The following is a 22,585-nucleotide window of genomic DNA, read 5'->3' as shown; positions in this document are numbered from 1 at the left end:
GAGATTTTGCTGTTGGTCTAGATGGTTTTGAGCAACAGCCAAAGTGAAATGCTGCTCAGAGCTACAGGAGGCCAACTTCCACCCCAAGAGTCTAAGCGAAAGGACGACTGGAGTTATTAGTTGAAATACTTTCAGGCTCTTTGCACAGAAAATTCATCTGGCTTCTGAAGGCACACTCTCCCAGACGAAGTGTGGCAGGATGACCAAAACAGGAGACAGCCCAGCTCAGTGCCTAAGAGTATGTCTACACTGCAAAAAGCTATGCATTTACAAGCCTACCTCAGCTAGCCTGAACACAGGCCCTGCTAGCACAGGTAACAAGCAATGGAGACAGTCTAGCGTAGGGAGTACAAGCTCACTACAGGCTCTGGGGAGATGTTCCGGGGGCTTCCTCTCCCAGAAGCCTGCACTGTGACGTGTTCACTGTTATTGTCACCTGCACCAGCTGGATTCAAGCAAACTTGGGGAGGCTGGCTTCTGATGCCTAGGCACAGGGAACCCGAGCTGCAGGAATTGTGGAGTTTGTTGACAGCATGTTCATGGCTGATCTCCACAACCCCTTCACAGAATCACATCAATTCTCAGTTCAAGCTTTTTATCCCAAATGGCTCTGTGAAAAAGCTTTTCCTAATATCTAATCTAAATCTCCCTTGCTGCTGATAAAACCCATTACTTCTTGTCCCACCTTCAGTGGAGATGGAAAATGAATTGCTGCGCTCTTTGGAACAGCCTTTAACATATTTGAAAACTGTTATGATTCCCCAAGTCTTCTTTAATTCAAGGCCACAGGAGCCCAGATTTTATTTTTTAAATCTTTCCTCACAGGTCAGAGTTTCTAACCCTTTTACCCTCTGGACTCTCTCCAGGTTATTCACATCTTTCGGAGAGTAGCACCCAGAATTGGACAGCACTCCAGCTGAAGCCTCACCAGTGCAGAGCTAAGTGGGACAATTACCTCCTGTGTCTTACATAACATGCCCCTAGAATGATATTCATCTTTTCCCCAACTGCACCACACTATTAACTCATATTCAGTTTCTGATCAACTATAACCCCTAGATCCTTTTCAGCAGTACTACTACCCAGCCAGTAATACCACATTCTGTAATTGTGCCTGGCATTTTTTTTCCTAAGTGGTACTCTCCACTTGTCTTTATTGAATTTGATCTTGTTGATTGGTACAATGAACCTCAATCCAGATGGCATAAGTATTCGATCCAGACCAGAGCAACCATAACTCTCTACCATTCATCTACCCTTGCAAATGCTATGAGAAGGTTTCTCACAGAGATCAAAGGCACATTTCAGATTTAGGCCCTCAATTCATCTGGACCCAATTCAACATGAAGATGCCGTTGGAAAGAATTTCCAAATTCATTGTCAAATGAAACCTATTGCTCTACTCTTTAGAGCTGGGTTTTCAGATGACTGGTTTTTAGTTTATGCACCTGGCATGGAGTTCTGTACTGCACACTGAGATGGCAGAATTCTGCACTAATTCCTGGAATTCGTGGAATGAGGAGTACAGCTAGTTTGGATTAGGAAGCCTAATCCGAACTAGCTACTCCGTGCCGCATGTAGCCGCGCGGCACGGGGTTCGAACTAGCCGGCATTTAAAAATGACGCCGGCTGGCTTTATGCAAATGAAGCCCAGGAAATTCAAATCCCGGGCTTCATTTGCAATTGCGGATGAGTACATTACCCCCGCTAGTTCGAACTAGAGGGGTAGTGTAGACATACCCTGAGAGATTTGCAGCCATCTCTACAGTCACTGTCAGTGAGATCAACGGACAGATGAATCCATTCCTGTTTCTATATGAAACAAGTGCACCCCTTTGCTGTGCATCAAACGGGTTCCTACTTGTGCCTTTGTTTTTTTAAATCATGTGAGCCAGGCTGAAAAATTAAATGAGCAGAACTAATTACTAACCAAGCCCTATGGTGGCTATGAGGTGACAGCCACTGGCAAAGGGGATGTAAAACACGACCATGTGAGAGTTCTCCACTCACGCATGTCGGGGTAACTTTTTTATACACAGTTGTGCTCAGGGGTAAGTAACTACATAGCGTGTATGGTATAAGAAATTCAAATACATAGTGCCCAACTCCAGCACGATGTCTGCAGCAGCTCATGACAGACTGCCTTCTGCCCCATCCATTCAGAGGGGACAGTGTTCATGGTCCTTACACCGGACCCACTCTTTTTAGGTTACAGCATGTGCTATGACTGCAGCACTTGGTCCTTATATAGCTGCAACTACCAGAAGCAGACAAATACAGTCAGGGTTTCTTCAGAGGATTTTCTTTTCCCCTCAGTCTCCCTTGCCTTTTACCCCGCCCTCATCTTCCCACACTGCAGCCACCACTATTTAGAAACCAAAAGGGACTCCCTATGTTCTGTAATAAGAAGGGGGGTTACTGTTAAGAAGCCCAGAGAGCAGATCAAGTTACCTGAGCAGCATTCCTCACTCTGCTAGTCCAGGAAGAGAAAAAGGAGACTAAGACTCAACTAAATCTTTTGCATTACATCGCAAAGCCAAAGTCTACCCCTAGTATCCAGGTGTGGCCCAACACTTCTGTAAGTGAATCTTTCATGTGCTCACTGGAAAATTCAGCTACTATTGGCACAATAATACTTACAAGCCTGATTCACAGAGCCTCAATAAGTCATCTGGGGATGTAACTCACCTGTGGTGTAAATAGGTACAACTCTGGTGACTTCCCTGCAGTTATATCCATTTGTACCAAAGCTGAATTCAATCCCTAAACCCCTGATTTTGGATGCTAATGTCTCTGGCCTTCTTCATTTGTAACTGGCTGAGAAATCCATTTGTGATACTTACTTTTACACTGTGTTATATTTGTAGTGGTGTTTAAGGGGCATGAAATACAATAATTTTGACCAAACTCGGGTTGGTAGGTCGCAGCTGTGCAGCGAATACACCGGTGCATTGTGGTATTATAAAAATGACCAGGTGAACATTGAACTGTAGGGGTTTGCAAACATGGAGCAGTTACAAAAGTGCTATAATGACACTGGAAAGTATGTCTGTTTTGTGTATGTTTTTATAAACTAATAAATGACTAATGCTGCCCTTGTGTGGAACTTCACTAATAAAATGAAGGCGTATGAGGATGACTGGCTTCTTACTGCATTTCCAATACATTAGTGCTTTTCGGCTGCGTCTACACTACAAAAAAAGTTGGAAAAAGATACGCAAATTGCAAACTGCAATTTGTGTATCTTTTTCCACTTTTCTTTGAAAGAGGATTTTCTGACATTTGGCCCGTCTGCATAGGGCCAAATGTCGGGAAAAAACCCCACTTTCGGAACATCCCTTCTTCCTCATAGAACGAGGTTTACAGGAATGCCGAAAAAATGCGTCTGCTTTTCCAAATTTTTTTTTGGAAAAGCAGACGCGTTCTTTGGATGTGGCAGAGCTCTGCACTGTAGACATAGCCTTAGTGAGACCACAAGTATAGCTCACAGTGCCACATGCTATTTCCTGTCCAGAAGTCAGAAACAACAAAGAGAGAGAGAATTTGTGTCTGTTTGTTTGTCCGTTGGGTTTCTTCAGCAAACAGCAATAGAGAGAGAGAAAGCAATAGATAGTGAGAAAAAGAACATGTCATTGAATGGCTCAGCCCTGATAGTTTTACACGTGGCAAATCGACTGTACATACTTATATCAACTGAACACTTCTGAGCAGTGTTCCCTCTAAGATGTGTGGCAGCCCAGCTTCACAGGCGACTAATCAGCTCCCTGTAGGGAGCCCTGAGCCTCTGACTGGTTACACCTGGTTACTGCTGTAATCACCTGTTATGCAGCTTAGAGGGAACACTGCTTCTGAGGCACTGATTTCTACTGAGCAGTACTGTACTACATGAATAGTCTGTCTGAAATTCATTGTCTAGTATGGCACTACTCACTAGGATTATGAGGTACCACAGAATCACTCACTGTAATCCATGCCTCCTGGTTTCATATGTCTCCTGAACTTGTAAGGATGTGAGGCAAAATCCTGCATTGGACTTACATCCTGGGCATCCCCATTAGAATCACTGTGTTTATTGTTAAAAAACCCACAATGGTGCTCACATTAAACCTATGAGTTTTAATAGAAATGTTAAGAAACTCCTTTGCTATTAAAATACCATCAGCATAGGATTCTCATTGTAGGTTACAGATATTGGGGCTCCAGTGCCAATTATGGGGGAGCTCTCTTAACTCAAGTTTGGGGGGGGACTTCTGACAAGTGCTGCCCATTCATCCTGCTCCAGAGCATCCCAGCAACTTCTTTTTTCAGTCTGGTCATAAAAGACTCCCTTCCCACAGGGGATAGTCAATGGTTCTGGCTGCTGCAGAACCATCCCTCAGAACCTACTGCTGTTTAGCCAGACCCTGGGTTCTTTTAATCACTTCCCTGGTCTCCCATCAGCACATAGTCAGTCTAGGGCAGCGTTTCCCAAACTATGGGCTGCAGCCCAGTATCGGGCTGCAGGAAAAAATTACCGGGCCTCAGCATGGTTGCCGGAGTGTTCTGGGCTCCCAGAGTGCCTGTGTGGTGCCAGGTCCCCCAAGCCCTTGGCCGGCCTAGGCGGAGTCTGCAGCTGGATCTTCCAACTCCCAGCAGATGCGTACCTAGGGGAGGTTGGGGAGGGGGGGAAGGAGGAGGGGAGAGCTGGCCATCAGAAGCAGCACTGGATGGGAAAATCAGGGCGGGCCAGGAAGATTGTGGGAGGGGCAGCCAGCGGAAGCAGAGCTGGGCAGGGGGCTGGCCGGAAGAGGAGTAGGGGAGAAGCGGCCGCTGCAAGCAGGGCTTGCCTGGGGCATCGGGACTGTCGGTGAGAAATTGGGGGGCTGGCGGAAGCAGGGCTGCCGGGGGGCGTGAGATCGGGGGTAGGGAGCTGGCCAGGGAAGATGGGGGTGGGGGGGAGAAGCGGCCGCCGGAAGCAGGGCTGGACGCGGGCAGCAGGACTGGCCAAGGGAGATTGGGAGGCGAAGTGGGGGAGAAGTGGCTGTCCGGGAAGGGATTGGGGGAAGTGGGGTTGGCCGGAGGCGCAGCGGGGGGAGCGAATCGGCCAGCAGGGAGTGGGACTGACCTGACCATATGTGGATCTCAGGGTGCTGGGCCCTTCTCCCCCCTTCCCCCCGCAAAGCATGAGTGAGTCTGGCCCAGGAATTCTATTGTGCCCCCCACCCCACCACACACCTCCTCGAGTAGTTGCGAACTGTCTGGCTGGTAGACACACTCATGCAGTCTGAGCACATTTACCAGCCAGGCAGTTCGAAACTACAAACTGATACATCTAGTAATAATACAACTTACCTAATGAGAAAATACCAGACATGTTATATGTCTGGTATTTTCTCTGTTTGTTTTTTATGTGTTTATATTTTTGGGCTTTAAAAAACAGTACGGAAAAAAAAGGGTTTCAACTAAAGTAAAAAGTTTGGGAAACCCTGGTCTAACCAGCTTTCTGTCTGTCTTACACTCCATTTATCCAATCCATAGTCCCTTAACTTGCTGGCAAGAATATTGTGGGTGACCATATCAAAAGCTTTGCTAAAGCTGGCACTGGGGGCTTTGGGAGGACCAGAAACAACCTATTTGAATATTCATCCTTTGATTAATGAATATGCAAATATGCAAATGAATGTTACCAGTCCTCCAAAAGTTTGTGAATGGATTTACTGGTCCATGTGTCAAAAAGTTTGGGAACCCCTGGTCTAGGGCACTTTGCTTCTGTGAGGTGATGCTGCTCTGATGGCATGATTCCCTTTCTGCATGCTTCCACCCTGGTACTGATGGGACCATCTTGCCATCACTCAGAGATGGTCAGCTCTCCTTGGCCCTTGAGAATACTACCTGGGTTTTCCTGTGCTCTTTTTTATCTGTCTTCAGAGATCACGGTGACACATCATGAACCAAGTTCTAGGTATCTGCCAGACTATCCTGCGGTCCCAAATTGCCAATAAACTTGAGCTGTAAGAGTTCCCACATGACTTGAGCCAGGGGCATGACACTCAAGTGCAAGAATGCAGGGACACAATAGCTTTGAAGAAGGGATATATTTTGCCCTCTGAAACTTTAGGGTTTCTCACAAGAGGGACTGTTTTGTCTCTTAAAGCAGTGCACTGAAGTTCTCTTCATCTCTTCTTGATCTTACCTTTCATCTCGCAGTCCTGAAACATCGAGGCACGGCTGTATTTCGTTGTAAGGCCTCCTCCACATGGAAAGCAGAATGTCCGGCCCGCTTCCGGCTGGTATGTTCCAAAGGGACATAGCAGACAGGGCCTGAAGCCATCAGAGGAATATTCACCCAGTGAGCACTGACCTAGAGGATGTAAATGCACGTTAGCATAAACCTGAACTTTAGGAACGCTGTATCATCGCTGAAGGTGTATTAGGCACCTGCTCCTCAGCTTGGTGCAAATCATTTGAAGATCTGGCCATGAAGCACAAAGAACGAAAGTCTGAAATTTAATAGCACAAAGCCTGGATTGAAATAAGATCTCAATATGAACATGGCTGGAATCATTTACAGGCTTTAGTACAACGATGTCTGGAATAAAATGAGTTCTATTTTTGCTACATGTTGTCTCAAAATTGAAGGACAACATTTTAACCCTTTTTCTTTTTGTCCCCAAAATTGACTCAAATAAAAGCATGTGAAATTCAGTGTTATTTTGCACCCATTTGCTTTCAGTCCTGATTGCCTGCACTGCACAGAACTCTCTCTTTGGGCATGTGACGCAAGTAATCAAGCAAGGGAGACTATGGCGGTACTCCAGAACAAAGTCCCATTCTGATTCACAACTTCACCAGGGAGAGGCCTGCTGTGCTAACACGCCATAGATTTTGGGGGGCCAGAATGAAGATCCAGTAATTACAATTCCAGTACATCACAGGTCCCCTGCTGCCTGTGGCTTTTCTCATTTCAATGTAAGCAAGAGACAGGGGCCAGAGAAGTTGCCTATTATGATATCAAAATGGACACTGGCTCACAAACATGGGTGAACTCCTCAATGAACCTGGTGTGAAGAGTTCCAAATTTCATTATAAAAAAGAGTCCCACCTGGGGCTAGACCCCAGTAGCATGTTTAAGTCATATAGCTGCGGATTATGGACTCTTCTGCAGGGACAACCGGCGCCTGCGGAGTATGGGGTGTAGGGAGGACCCACCCAGAGGGGCAGCAGGGAGGAGCCATTTAGCAATTAAAATTTTGGCAGGGACTTAGGAGGGGCAGTATACTTCCCAAGTGCTACCACCAGTCACCTACCATTTTATTAATGACACAGGAGTCTATAAACTGCAGATGAACGAACCTAGAATTGAAACTGTAAGTAGCAAAAACCCAGGTTTTGTAGAAATCAGAATTTATTTTTATTCTATTAAATGATTAATATTAACAACAATTATTACTCCATCACTTTAGACCTGCAATCTGCCTCAGGGGTTGTGCTGACAAACACATATTACACCACAGGCCATGCCTCAAAATACTCTTTCCCTTCTTAGACTCTGGGGTCTTTGACATGATCTCCATTCTGAATTGCTTTGCTCTGCTATAGTACAAAGGTAGGGTTTACCTTTTAGAAATGATTCGCTATACACCTCATGGATTCTTTTATGGAAACCTCTGAAAAAAAAATCTGTCTTCAAAACTTGAATCAAGCAATTGATTTCAACAACAGTAGTTAGTAAAGACACTGTTCTGGATGGGACAGAGTACTGATGCAGTTGTTCAGTCACTCTGAGAAATTCTGTCCTTTTAAAGTGCTGCTGCGATCATAAACAGTTGTTAGTTTTAGTTTATAGCTCCAATAAATTATTTAGTGAATGTCTGTTTTGTTAGGGAATTAAATTGGCCTTGGCTTCATTTCAAAATATTTGACTAACAACTAAAAGGGCATTAACTACTGGTCATGATCAGCAATGAAGAATTTTGTATATGGCTAACAAAGGTTTAATAGCAAGTTTCTCCTCAGGTTAGTATAAGCAGCAGGTATAATAGTGCTATCCGCTCATTACTGATAGCGAATGAAGAAAAATCTCATCCTAATTCTTGACTAATTTCTCTAACACAAGATACTATTTGCCCACCTTCTGCACTTTGGGGATACACATTCATTTGTTCCTGGCTCTATTTATTTATTTTATCCTCTTTATTTTATAAGTATTTTTGTGGCTCATTTCTGTAGCGTCAATGAATTAAGTCTCAGAACATCCCTAAGAGTAAGAAGTAAAAATACAATTTTCATTTTAGCGACACGAAAACTGAGGTGCAGAATGGATAGTAAGGTACATTTGGAAAAGTAGCTAGCAAATTCTGGCATCCAGAATCGATGACCACTTTTGAAAGTCAGGAGAAGTCACTTGCTAATATCTCGCAGGAAGTCTATGGCAGAAACATCTGAAACTGAATCAGGATCTCCTGTATTTCAGTTTCATGGCCTAACTGCAAGAACATCTTTCCTCCCTTGTGCCTCGCCTTTACTGGGCTTTCTTGCTGAAATAATTTTAGTGATTTGTATTTTTTTGTGTGACGTTTTATTTCCAGATTTTTCTTAGATCTCTAGCTTCACATTATATGCTCCCTGGGCAAAGTAATGTCTCAACACAGTCTTTAGATATGCAAAGAAGCTCAGTGAGAGCCTCCTGCACTTATCCAAAGGCAGAAGCTAGGCCCTGGGATCCCACAATGAAATCTACTCCACTGTATCTCTCTCAGGAGCTTTGCGATGTGCATATTACTTGTCTTAACAAAATCACTTGGTCTGTACTTGTGTGCTGTAAAACCCTCTTAGTTGAATTCAGTAATTCAAAATCACATACGAAAAGTAGGGAAATTCTGAGTCACAGCTGCCACTCCATTCTTCACCTACCGGCTGTTCTCAGATACTGCGGGGGTCTTTGAGTGCTGGGTGATTTTACTCAGCACACATGGTATTTTTAAAGTGAAGTAAAGAGCAGCAGCGTTTATGTGCCTTTGCGAGCTCTGTGGGGTGGAACAGCCTTACCTCCACATTCAGCTCTATCACGAGCGCCAGCTAATTTTTGGTGTCCCGGGTCCTGAGAACTTGGGCAAGGTTCACAAATTATTTGTCCTTCCTCATCTTGGTATGTTCCATTAGGGCATAAAACACAGAGTTCTTGTTTCCTGTCATAGTACGTTCCAATACGGCAGCTAGCTAACGACAGGAAAAAACACCAACATTCAATTTCTATGCTTCAAAGCCGGTGAGTTAAATTGGCAAATACCAGCTTGCTGAATGATTTGCAGAGTGATGCCTTGTACCTCTAAGGCAAAACCACTACAGGTTCTACATCCCTAATCTGGCACCGTGGGAACCTTTTTGGCCTCAAACCTGAAAAATTGCTGTGCTAGGGGAAGTCAGTGCTGGCCCCTCTGTGGCAGGACTCTACTCTGGCAGTAGCAGAGGATCCAGCACTGACCAAGCAGGGACTGGGGGAGGCATTAGGAAAAAGAGGCAGGGTGGCTGCAGAGCCTCACTGCCGGGGGTCAGGAGCACAGCCCCATGGGAACCTACCAAGTCCAGCATCCATTGAGCTGCTCTCCCAGCTCCCACCTCCAGCTGTGGTGCTGTGCTTCTAGCCAGGGGGCTTTGCAGCCACTCTGCCTCTTCCCCCGAACATCCCCCATTCCTCTTTGAGCTTCAGTGCCTCAAATGAGCTATTTGTGGCACTCCAGAAGCTCTGGACGGGCAAGGGAGGAGTTGCTGAGCACAGGGCCCGGCTTTTCCCCAGGAGCAACCACAGGGATGCTGGACCATAGATGTTGCTGGGCTATCGAAGACCAAACCATCGAGGTTGAACCTGTAGAACAGAACCATGAAAACACAAGGGGCAGAATGTTCCATTCATGAATTTTGCAGAGTTAAATGTCCCCTATAAAGAGAACAATGGGAATTGTCATATGGGGTCAGACTCATGGTCCATCTAACTCAGTGATTTTTAAACTATGGGTCATGACCCAATACTGGGTCATGGGATGCCAGGTATGGGGTCACCTTGCCACAGGGTGACTAGAGGAGGTGCGAGAGCAGCTTCCTGTCTGTCCTGGCACAACAGATTGTGCTGTGCCCCAGAAGTGGTCAGCAGTATGTCCAGCTCCTAAGCTGAGGTACCACAGGGCTCCATGTGCCACCCCCGCCCTGAGTACTGCTCTGCTCCCCCATTGGCCAGTTCCTGACTGATGGGAGCTGCGAGGGGCAGTGCTGTTGGCTGTGTGGTCTGTGATACCAGGAAAGTCAGGAAGCCTGCCTCAGCACCCTCACTGCACCACTGACTGGGAGCTGTTGGAAGCAAAGCCATGCCCCAATCCACTATCCAAACTTGAGCCGCTCCAAACCTGAAGCCCCCTCCTAAACTCCAAACCCCTCCTCCCCAGCCCTACTCTGGAGCCTGCACTCTAGTCAAAAGATAGAATTATATTGGGTTGTGGGCATCAACACGTCTTCAACTGGGTCGCAAGAAAAAATGTTTGAAAACCACGGTCTAGCCCAATATGCCATGTCTGACAATGCTCCTGAGGTGCATAAGGTGAGTTCAGAAGGAACTATATCTACCTATCCAACAGCTGCACCAATATGAGCGGTTTGCATTAGAAATGTAAGCGAGTAGTTGAGTAGTCACCTACTCAATTATTCGCTCCCCCATGCTTGCTGCCTCTGTATCAGAGGCAGCAAGGGTGGGGAAGCAGGAGCTGGGGTAGAGAGCTTAAAAGCCCCCTCAGCACCAACTCTATGGTGCCATGTCCCACCCCTGCAGCCGCACTGCTGCCTATATCAAAGGCAGCAGCAGTAGTGGGGGGGGGAGGGCGGAGGAGGCAGTGGAGGCTGTAGCGAAGCAGCCTGTTCATAGTCAGCCCCGGCCACTTTGTTTGTTTTTTTAGGATTTTTGTCATTAGGATGTGAATGTAGCAGGCCATCCAGCCAATGTCTTAGTTTAGACTTCTGTTGTAGGAATCAAACTTGTAAATGAAATTAAGTTCTCTAGCTTTCCTGTTGAGCTGTTTTTGAAATTGGTTTGAAATAATATGGTGACTTTGGGATCCATTAAAGAGTGCCCGGGCAAGTTAAAATGTTCCCCAACAGGTTTCTGTGTGTTGCCTTTTCGGATATCTGATTTGTGTCCATTAATTCTTTCTCGTATAAACTGTCCAGTTTGGCCAATATCCGTGGCAGAGGGGCATTGCTGGCACTCAATGGGATAGATCACATTAGTGGATGTCCAGTTGTACAAGCCTCTGATGTGGTGGTTTATGTGGTTAGGTCCTGTGATGGCTTGTATAGATCTGTGGACAGAATTGGTATCAGAGTTGATTGCAGGGGTAGGTTCCGGATGAGTATGATGAAGGTCTGCTGTGTGGTTATTGGAAAAAATTTGTTTGAGGTTAAGGGGTTGTCTGAATGTGAGGAATGGCCTGTCCCACAAGGCATGTGAGAATAAAGAGTCATTTTCAAGGATAGGTTGTAGAGCGTTGCTAACTGTTGGAGAGTGAGGGGTCATTTTCCAGGATAATTGTAAACAATACAGGTATATACAGGGGCAAGATTAGAAAGGCAAAGGCACAAAATGAGCTCAAACTAGCTAGAGACATAAAGGGTAACAAGAAGACATTCTATAAATATATTAGAAGCAAGAGGAAGACCATGGACAGGGTAGGCCTACTGCTCAGTGAAGAGGTAGAAACAATAACTTGGAAATGGCAGAGGTGCTTAATGACTTCTTTGTTTCGGTCTTCACCAAGAAGTCTGATGATGAAGGAATGCCTAACATAATGAATGCTAGTGGGAAGGGGGTAGGTTTAGAAGATAAAATAAAAAAAGAACAAGTTAAAAATTACTTAGAAAAGTTATATATCAACAAGTCACCAGGGGCTGACGAAATGCATCCTAGAATATACTCAAGGAGCTGAGGAGGTATCTCAGCCTTCAGCTATCATCTCTGAAAAATCATGGAAGTCGGGAGAGATTCCAGAAGACTGGAAAAGGGCAAATATAGTGCCCATCTATAAATAAGAACAACCCAGGAAACCACAGACCAGTCAGTTTAACTTCTTTGCCAGGAAAGATAATGGAGCAAGTAATTAAAGAATTCATCTACAGATATCTGGAAGAAAATAAGGTGATAGGTAACAGCCAGCATGGATTTGCAAAGAACAAATCATGTCAAACCAATCTGATAGCTTTCATTGATAGGATAACAAGTCTTGTCAATAAGGGAGAGGCGGTGGACGTGGTATACCTAGACTTTAGTAAGGCATTTGATACAGTCTTGCATAATCTTCTTATCAATAAACTAGGCGAATACAACTTAGATAGTAATAAGGTGGGTGCATAATGGGCTTCATAACCATTCTCAGAGAGTAGTTATTAACAGTTTACAATCATGCTAGAAGGGCATAACAAATGGGGTTCCTCAGGGGTCTGTTTTGGGACCGGTTCTGTTCAATATCTTCATCAACGATTTAGGTATTAGAATAGAGAGTACACTTATTAAGTTTCCAGATGATACAAAGCTGGGAGGGGTTGCAACTGCTTTGGAGGATAGGGTCAAATTTCAAAATAATCTGGACAAACTGGAGAAATGGTCTGAGGTAAATAGGATGAAGTTTAATAAGGACAAATGCAAAGTACTCCACTTAGGAAGGAACAATCCATTTCACATATACAGAATGGGAAGCGACTGTCTAGGAAAGAGTACTGCAGAAAGAGATCTCGGGGGTCATAGTGGACCACAAGCTAAATATGAGTCAATAGTGTGACAGTGTTGCAAAAAAAGCAAACATGATTCTGGGGTATATTAACAGGAGTGTTGTGAGCAAGACATGAGAAGACATTCTTCCGCTCTACTCTGCGCTGATTAGGCCTCCATAGGAGTATTGTGTTCAGTTCTGGCCATCACATTTCAAGAAAGATGTGGAGAAGGTCCAGAGAAGAATAACAAGAATGATTAAAGGTCTAGAAGAGTACATGAGCTATGAGGGAAGACTGAAAGAACTGGGCTTGTTTACTTTAGAAAAGAGAAGACTGAGAGGGGACATGATAGTGGTTTTCAGGTATCTAACAGGGTGTGACAAGGAGGAGAGAGAAAAATTGTTCTCCTTGGCCTCTGAGGATAGAGGAGACAAGAGGATAGACATGAAGCAATGGGCTTAAACTGCAGCAAGAGAGGTTTAGGTTAGCAGCCCTTTAGGAAAAACTTCCTAACTGTCAGGGTGGTTAAACACTGGAATAAATTGCCTAGGGAGGTTGTGGAGATAAATTGCCTAGGGATATTGGAGATATTTAAGAGCAAGTTAGACAAACATTTGTCAAGGATGGTTTAACTCTAGACTGTGCTTGGAATCCTGCCATGAAGACAGGGGACAGGACTCAATGACCTCTTGAGGTCCCTTCCACTTCTAGTGTTCTATGATTCTATTGTTCTATGATTGTTGATAATGTGCTGAGGGCTGCAGATGACAAAAATATTGTCAATTAGAGTGTCCACGTTAAATGAGCTAACAGAATGGGCTCTAAGTCTTCTAGGTACCTGGCATTTGGCTTTTATTTTATCCTTGACTAGGACAAAGGATTAATGGACACAAATCAGATATTTGAAATGGTAACACACAGAAACCTGTTGGGGAACATTTTCAACTTGCCCAGATACTCACTAATGCATCTAAAAGTGTCTGTATTTTCAAAGCAATTTGAAAAGCCAGCTTGAAAGGGAAACTGTGGAACTTGGTTTCATTTATAAGTTTGACACCTTGAACAGAGGTTTAAACAAAGACCTGACGTGTATGAGTCGCTACATTCCACATCCTAATGACATAAAAAGCCAAACACTGGGTACTTAGACTACTTAGAGCCCACTATATTAGCCTCATTTTGCATGGACACTCTAATTGACAGTATTTTTTCTCAATTTTTCCCCCCTTTTCTGTCCCTCCCCATTCCCTTCTCTTTCTCTGGTATTTATTGGTATCCTGGACCCCTTAATTCCATCCATCTGAAGAAGTGGGTTGTGCCCACGAAAGCTCATGATGCCATCTACATGTTTTGTTAGTCTCTAAGGTGCTGCAGGACTATTCATTGTTGTTTTTTTTAATTTTTCAGTTACAGAGTTACACTGCTATCCCTCTAAAGCTTTTGTACAGAGAAAAGGTCTTTTGTTTCCAGGGTCAAACATGTGTTTCTAGTTACACAAATATTAGATCTGGTCAACTAGCAAAATTTCCATCCTGTGTTAAAAATTGTGATATCTCAAAATTTGTTTTCATCCCAGATTGGGACAAAATGGCATCAATTTTTTTTTTCATGGAATAAAAAGGTATGAAAAAAATTAGTTCAAGGTATTTCTGACCAAAACAAAACCTTTCAACTTTCTCAAATGTAAATATTTTATTTCTGTTTGTTGAACTGAATCAGAAAGCTTAATTTCAATTCTATTTTATGTTAATCTGTGCCCTACCACTTCTAAAACACTGCCCTGAGGTCCCCACTCTTCTCTCTTGGCTAGGTATGCTAGACTACATCTCCCATGATGCAGCATCACCACATAACTTCCATGAGGGACCCTGTTGTCTCAACCAGGGGAGACATTGTGGTGTGTCAGATCAGATATAGTCCATTTTGAAAGAAAGTAGCCAACCAGCTCTAATGAACATGCTTTTTAAATTGCATATGCCATAAAGAGGAGAGACAGGGAACATTGTTAACATCCAATCCTTCCCCTAAAATAACAACAGGCCAGGCAGTAGCTCACTGAGAGCCAAAATCTGCTTTGGGACACACTCTTTCAGTCTTCTCACTGATCTCAATGTGCTACTGCAGGAGTGTCACCAAGAGCAGAGTTTGCCCTCCACTCCCCTCTCCTCTCCCCCGCCATCTAAGCTCTGAAGTAATTTCCTGAGCACTCATTCCTGCTGGGGGTATCAATTTCAAAATGGCATCGCCAAATCAGCCTTGCACCTATATGCTTAATCCTATATGCAGGGCTCGCCAGCCACGCTGTCCGGCGATCTGCGCATGCACAGATCGCCCAAACCCGGCTCTTCCGGGTTACAATCTACACACCACGGGCGAGTAGATTGTATAATTTGTCGAGCCCTGCCTATATGTGAAGGATAACAAGAAAGGTTTCTACAGGTATTTTAGCAATAAGAGGGTCATCAGAGAGGGCGTAGGGTCCTTACTGGATGAGGGAGGTAACCTAGGCTACGTCTAGACAGCAAGCCTCTTTCGAAAGAGGCTTTTTCGAAAGATACTTTCGAAAAAGCCTCTTTCAAAAAAGAGCGTCTAGACTGCAACCAGTACTTTCGAAAAAGCAAGCTCCTTTTTCGAAAGAGAGCACCCAGGCAGTCTGGATGCTCTCTTTCGAAAAAGAACAGTTTGCATTACATAGTGCCTTTTTTCGAAAGAGCACTTTCGAAAAAAGGCGTTATTCCTCGTGCAATGAGGAGTACCGCTGTCGAAAGAAAAGCCACATTCTTTCGATTTAATTTTGAAAGAACGCGGCTGTAGTCTAGGGAAAAGCTGAAGGACTCAATGCTTTCTTTGCCTCTGTCTTCACGGACAAGATCAGCTCCCAGACAAATGCACAATGCAACGCAGTATGGGAAGGAGGTGGACAGCCCTTGGTGGGGAAAGAACAAGTTAGGAACTATTTCAAAAAGCTAAACATACACAAATCCATGGGTCTGGACTTAGTGCATCCGAGGGTACTGAGGGAGTTGGCAAATGTCACTGCGGAGCCTTTGGCCATTATCTTTGAAAACTCGTGGAGATCAGGAGAGATCCTGGATGACTGGAAAAAGGCAAATGTGGTGCCCATCTTTAAAAAAGAGAATTAGGACAATCGAAGGAACTACAGACCAGTCAGCCTTACCTCAGTCCCCGGAAAAATCATGGAGGGGAACCTCAAGGAATCCATTTTGAAGCACTTGGAAGAGGGGAAGTGATCAGGAACAGTCAACATGGATTCACGGAGGGCAAGTCACGCCTGACCAATCTGATTAGCTTCTACGATGAGGTAACTGGCTCTGTGGATATGGGAAAGTCAGTGGATGTAATATATCTTGACTTTAGCAAAGTTTTTGATATGGTCTCCCACAATATTCTTGCCAGCAAGTTAAGGGAATATGGATTGGATAAATGGACTGTAAGATGGATAGAAAGCTGGCTAGACTGTCCAGCCCAACCGGGAGTGATCAATGGCTCAATGTCAGCTTGGCGGTCAGTTTCTAGCAGAGTGCCCCAAGGATCTGTTCTTGGGCCGGTTTTGTTCAACATCTTTCTTAATGACCTGGATGAGGGGATGGATTGCACCCTCAGCAAGTTCACAAATGACACTAAGCTAGGGGGAGAGGTAGATATGCTGGTGGGCAGGGATAGGGTCCAGTGTGACCTGGACAGATTAGAGGATTGGGCCAAAAGAAATCTGATGAGGTTCAACAAGGACAAGTGCAGAGTTCTGCACTAGGGGTGGAAGAATCCTAAGCATTGTTACAGGCTGAATGGCTAAGTAGCAGTTCTGCAGAAAAGGACCTGAGGATTACAGTGGATGAGAAGCTGGATATGAGTCAACAGTGTTCCCTTGTAGCCAAGAAGGCTAATGGAATATTAGGGTACATTAGGAGGAGCACTGCCAGCAGATCTAGAGAAGTGATTATTCCCGTTCATTCAGCTCTGGTGAGGCCACATCTGGAATATTGTGTCCAGTTCTGGGCCCCCCACTACAAAAAGGATGTGGACGCATTGGAGGGGATCCAGCGGAGGGCAACCAAAATGATAAGGTGGCTGGAGCATATGACTAGTTAGGAGAGGCTAAGGGAGTTGGGCCTGTTTAGTCTGCAGAAGCGAAGAGTGAGGGGGACTTTTGATAGCAGCCTTCAACTTCCTGAAGGGAGGTTCCAAAGAGGCTGGAGAAAGGCCGTTCTCAGTAGTGACAGATGGCAGAACAAGGAGCAATGGTCTCAAGTTACAGTGGGAGAGGTCTAGGTTGGATATTAGGAAAAACTATTTCACTAGGAGGATGGTGAAGCACTGGAATGGGTTACATAGGGAGGTGGTAGAATCTCCATCCCTAGAGGTTTTTAAGTTTCGGCTTTACAAAGCCCTGCCTGGTTTGATTTAGTTGGGATTGGTCCTGCCTAGGGCAGGGGGCTGGACTTGATGACCTTCTGAGGTCTCTTCCAGCTCTATGATTCTTGCCCACTCCTTAATTTTAGTATTCTGCGGAATGTTTTGCTAAATAAGATGGAGACAGAGAACACAGGAAGTGCTCAGCCCTTTTTGGAGTGGAGGTAAAGATTTCTCAAAACAAGTCACAAACCTCATCACTCAACTCTCCATCTCCGAAGAGTCTCATCAATTAAATGGCATGGCGGGAGGCCCTTCCAGCCACAGAGGGACCACAGAAGGCTGATGTTCTGCAATATTGTTGTAGATCTGCTATACTCAAGGTCACGAAGTACAAAGCTGCAGTAAGCGATTCCAGAACCACTGCCCAACAGGGAGGTTGTAGACACACCTTGGAGTTCCAGGGGCATTGCCACTGCAACTGCAAGCTGCTTAAATCTGCTTATAAGCCTCATTTGGGAGGGCTCACAACCTGTAGTCTATGGTAGTAGCTTCTACTGGTCATCTTCTTATAGTGGCATCCATCCATGTAATAGCAAACAAACCCCAATTACTCAGGCACCCCACAGCATGCCTACCAGCTTGGGGTGGTAGAGGATGATTCCCTCCCACACCTCCTGCACTGGGGCCTGTGCAAAATCCATTTACACAGAGGACAAGGATTCCCCAGTTATGCATATCTGATGTTACTGGTAACAGCTGGCTACAAAGCAACCCCCTTTGCAACAGGCTATGCTGAAGATGTGCTTGAGGCTGAGGATCCCCAGCTCTCTCTACGCACTGACAGTTTTCAGCATCTCGTGGAGTTGGTTTCAATAGCGGCAAAGAATGTACCCAAAATCAAAGACTGGGAGAAAACCTTGGCACAGTGGCTGAAGAAAATTCATCTCTATATTTCCATTCACTGTTTCCTATAAAACTTGTCATATGATGCAAGACTGAAACAGCTCCTACTTGTTTATAAAAGTGATCATCAGAATATTACATTTTCATGCATCTTTAGCTATTAATTATTGTGACAGCTGCTAATTATGACATCTAAATATTAGAATTAAAGAAGCACCAACAGGTTACAAAGATTTGTGTCTCCTTGCTTAAAAATCAAGAGTTTCCCAGCCCTCTCCAGTACACAAAGAGTATTTATTCCAGATAGCTTCACGTCAAGGGATGGTGCACACATAGATATTCACTATGGATCGTTAAGAGGACATAGCCCATACTCAATCCCATCTCCTGTTTACAGATTGTTCAAACATGAGTCACTTATCTACTACCCAACAAACTGAGTATGTAGCTAAACAGAAAGATGTGTTATCCAGGGGACACAGATCTTTCTTTAAGCTCAATTATACATTCCTTTCTCATGGCAATTAGCACCTGCCTACAAAGTTACCAGAGAAAACTGTGGCACTAGGGATGGCATAGATACCCTTCTCTAAGCAGGAAACCTAAGAAAAATATTAAACTCAAATTCTGTTGTGACATCATTTGTTAAAATAAAGCTAAAAAGTTTGATTCTCTTCTAACAAAACCACAAAATGCAAGATACCCCACGATACATGGGAAATACCCTGTTTGAAACAAGGTCTAAAGAGTTGCAAACAAGGCAAAAATCAGAAATTCCATCGGCCTTTTTTTGCTTCCGCTGCCCCGTCCAGCAACCTGCTTGTTTTTCTTCAGATAAACAAAAGAAGCAATTGCCCCCAGTACACTTCATTTTTGTAGCCACTGTCTTTGTTTGTCTTCAATGCCCATTAAAATCCCATTCTTGAATCTCATGCAGCTGTTTTTTAAAGTGAGATCTTTTCTGATGGGAAAAAAAGAGGGGAGCCCTGTGCCCCAGGGAGCCAGGATTGCTGGTTACAAAGACATTTAAATGTTCTTACCCTCTTTTCAACCCTTTTGTCTTTGAGCATTTGACCGTATTGACAAACACTATGGTATCTCAGTGACTAAAGTGCACTTCATAAAAGAGGTCATGATCCAGCATCTAGCCATTTCCTTACAATTCATTCCTTGACTTTATAGGGAAAACTCAAAAATAACTGATGCAAAGAGATTCCTAAGTAGCATTCTTGAAGTTATTGTTTTTAACTGTTTACAGCTGTTAAGCTGGTGGTCACATGGAGGGGTGATGTGTCTTAGGGATTTATGTCTATTGTTGTGAAAGCAAGCAGGTTAGCAATACGAAAAACACTTTCCTCTTTCACTTGAGAATTTATTTCCTGTCAGCTTCTCAATGTGAAAAAAATTGTTAGCTGGCAGACAGGCCTTTGTGTTTCTTTTTAAATGTTTTTCACACTTTGTCTTTTAGAGTCCTAGGGCCATACAACATGGAAACCATGGGAATCCTTGAATGGATAAAAGGGTTTGTGAATTACTGAAAGGAGAAACTGAGGCAGGGGGCTGCTCACAGAACCAACCCAGGCCAAATAGAGGTGCTTGAGAGGTGACTGGTCCATAGACATTGATTCACTCCACATGCAGATGTGCTGATTCAGGAATAAGAATGCATTATTACCAATTAGCTGTTTGAAATAAGACATTCATTATCAAAGAAGAGAATCCTCACAAGGACTGAAACAGGAAGGGCTACTCCAGAATAACTTCCTGTGTAGACAAGACCATACTACTTCCTTGAGAAGATGGGAGTAGAAATCTGATCGTTCACCTCTAAGCACTTTATTCCTCAACCACTTGAGCTAGAACTTCTACAGCCAGTAGTGGTAGTAGGTCTCTTTCTTGGCCTGCCACCAGAGCAGTCTGGGCACTGTGTATATCCAGCTCTCTTGGATTTGGCCTCCTTGTAAATGTATAATAATTACGTTTTCTTAACTATCTAAAATTGAGAGTTGCATCCAAGTTTGACCAGAGTTTGCACATCCAGAGCAGAAAATCTATTCTGTAGTTTAACAGGCTGTTGCTAACAAAATATCAAATTTAGTTTCACAAACATTTTAAAAGGCTTGTTGGTTTGCTCTCATAGTTACATACTGCATACGCTATGCAACTTGAATTAGCTGTTATACTCATTAGGCCCTTATTAACATAATATCTGACCTTTAAACCTTTGTCCTTTGAAAGCATTCATCGCTGGCCTCACAGTGTCACCAACCAATGCCAGGGTCATTAGGATTTGGTTGGTGTTCCACTATAAAAATCCTGTTTTCTGTGAGTTTATAACACAGCTGTAAAGCATCTTGTCACACGAGGTCTCAACAAGCACAGAGAATGTGACTTCATTAAAATCTGCTTTCGGTTGTTGGGGTTTTTTGTACTAGTCAAAGATGACAGGTTTGCATATTCAGACACTAAGTGAAAATTAAACCAAAATACATTAACTTCATAATTTAAAATTATCTTTGGTAAACTACAAGGACAATTAAAGATAAATACTATCCCCAGTTCCTAATGTTTTATAAGCAATATGTCATCTACAAGACAAAGTAGAATAGAGAACTTGCTTTGTTGCCTAAATCATACATGCTCTGACCCAGAGATAAATTCCTATTTGTGCAGAATATCTCACACATCCTTATACTGTGTTCTTTTTCAGTCTGGTGAAGTTCCCTCTCTCTCCATCCTTCAATGTTCACCAGTCTTGAGAAAGATACTGAAACTGATGCAAAAGGATTTGTCCCAAAATTAGGTTTGTCCCACATTGTACTTACCGCATCTGTTATCCACACGCATTTGTCCCATGCCACAGGACTCCTGTGGATCTGAGAGCCCGGGAGACATTCTGGACATTTCATGGTCCATGCCAGAGACACAAACATGGAATTGCTCCCTGCTGATTGCCTTCCTCAAGATTCTAATTGTTTTGCGGAGTTGCTTCTCGGTCCTTTTTCGAGCACAACTCAAATCACATGTGTCTAAAAGGTAACAGGGGTGAAAATTAAGGGCAGAGAACTTCAGTATAAATGACACCGTGTAATAATACTTGGGTTAAAATACAGATCAACGCAAACTGAGAATGCAAACTGTGTGAAGCAGGCATGAAATCTTTCACCAGCAGGCCAGGAAAAAAAATGAAATGGACAATTTTTAATGACTGTAGTTTTCTGATCCTGGGAAGCAAGCATATATATTATATTTTCCAAATCAATAAAATGAAGCTTCAAAAACAGGAGATACTTTTTCATTATTATTTTTTGCATAAAGATGAAAATGAAAGAAAGAAATTAAGGATCAAACTGCAAGAAGCTTTCCATTGCATCTTGGATTGTTTTCCAACCAACCTGTCATCTCCTTTTGGTTTGTTTCAAGCTTCAAGTCCACTGTGATAAACATTTCTTTAGCTGTTGTAGGTTTGCCGAAGGCTCCAAAATCTTTCTTGCCAGAGCTGCACTTTAGGTTTACATAGCAGAAGCTCTCCATTACTGAGTTATGATTATCTGTATGAACAAAAGTAAAGAAAGCAAAAACTTGGCTAAAGATGTTATTGGACATTCACTACAGCTCAGTAAATATTTTGTTATGAAGACTGCTAATGGACTAAATGATTAATTCCAGATGCTAATAAACTACAAGCAACTGGACTGAATCCTTAGCTAAGGGACTTCGCTGTAGATTGAGTGACTTCAGTGGACCAATAGAAATTTATATCAGCCAAACATTTGGCTTCACTGTATGTAAGGTACTGTCTACACTGAAATTATAACCTTGCTAAAGCTGCCAGGCATGACTGCTGCTAGCAGGGCCCTAATGTGTCTTCTTTGGCCTGTGTAAATATATTAGAACCATGCTATTCCCTGTGCAGAATGTGTTAAACTTTAGTTCAGTTTTCAAGGGGAAATCCCTAGCCTGCTCTAGTCTGAGAATGTGTGAAAACCATGATAGCTCACCACAGTGTTTCCACACAACTGGACCTGGTCCCAGTATGCACAGGACTTATGGAAATTATTGTTTAAGGTTTCCCTAAGGAAACAAATTAAATTTAAGAAAACATCCTGAGCACGTTTTGATTCTGGGATAAATATGTGCTCTTGCTAAGTGTCTCGTACCAATGATCACACCTATTCTTTCAAAGCCAAACAAACTGACATGTTGATTTATTTGGTTCTTCATGTTCAATAAAGTAAAAGATTGGCCATGATGTGTCCACATGCCAAGTCCTCATTCTGCAAGGACATCTTCTGTGATTTATAAAGAACTAGGAGATTTACTCGGCATTGCTTGGATCCTTACTCAATTAAATTTGGGGGTGGGGGATGGGGTTGAGAAAATAAAATGAAAATGTCCATGCTTCATTTAAATCATTGCTCTGGGATGGGGAAGAAGGGTTCATATGCAGGCTGTCCTGGGGAGAAGACCAGCCCAGATCTCCTTCACAGCAGCAGCTTGGGGCCAGAGTAAAAGAGTCTTCATGGCTGCTGCAGCTCCAGTGGGCACAGCCAGAGGAGGGGTGCATGTTCCCCAGCTA

At 43.7% G+C, this 22,585-nt stretch overlaps 1 protein-coding gene across 8 annotated transcripts in view; it reads right to left on the bottom strand.

The window, feature by feature from the left end:
• Positions 1 to 22,585, bottom strand: part of LOC102452825 (nuclear receptor-interacting protein 3) — a 115,197-nt gene that overhangs the window by 81,935 nt on the left and 10,677 nt on the right. For 2 of the 8 annotated variants that reach the window (XM_075927967.1, XM_075927966.1), the window contains exons 7-10: positions 21,402 to 21,557; positions 20,832 to 21,035; positions 9,028 to 9,198; positions 6,173 to 6,340 (exon numbers count right to left, since the gene is read on the bottom strand). In XM_075927967.1, the coding sequence (XP_075784082.1) occupies positions 6,173 to 6,340; positions 9,028 to 9,198; positions 20,832 to 21,035; positions 21,402 to 21,557 (699 nt within the window). Of the gene's footprint in view, positions 1 to 6,172; positions 6,341 to 9,027; positions 9,199 to 15,907; positions 16,062 to 20,831; positions 21,036 to 21,401; positions 21,558 to 22,585 lie in introns of those variants that run through there. The other 6 variants (XM_075927971.1, XM_075927970.1, XR_012903631.1 and 3 more) reach the window with 5 other exon arrangements.

The sequence above is a fragment of the Pelodiscus sinensis genome, chromosome 4 (genome assembly GCF_049634645.1).
Source record: "Pelodiscus sinensis isolate JC-2024 chromosome 4, ASM4963464v1, whole genome shotgun sequence".
NCBI lineage: Eukaryota > Metazoa > Chordata > Testudines > Trionychidae > Pelodiscus > Pelodiscus sinensis.
The sequence above is the reverse complement of the archived record's forward strand: the minus strand, read 5'-3'. Positions and strand labels throughout refer to the sequence as shown.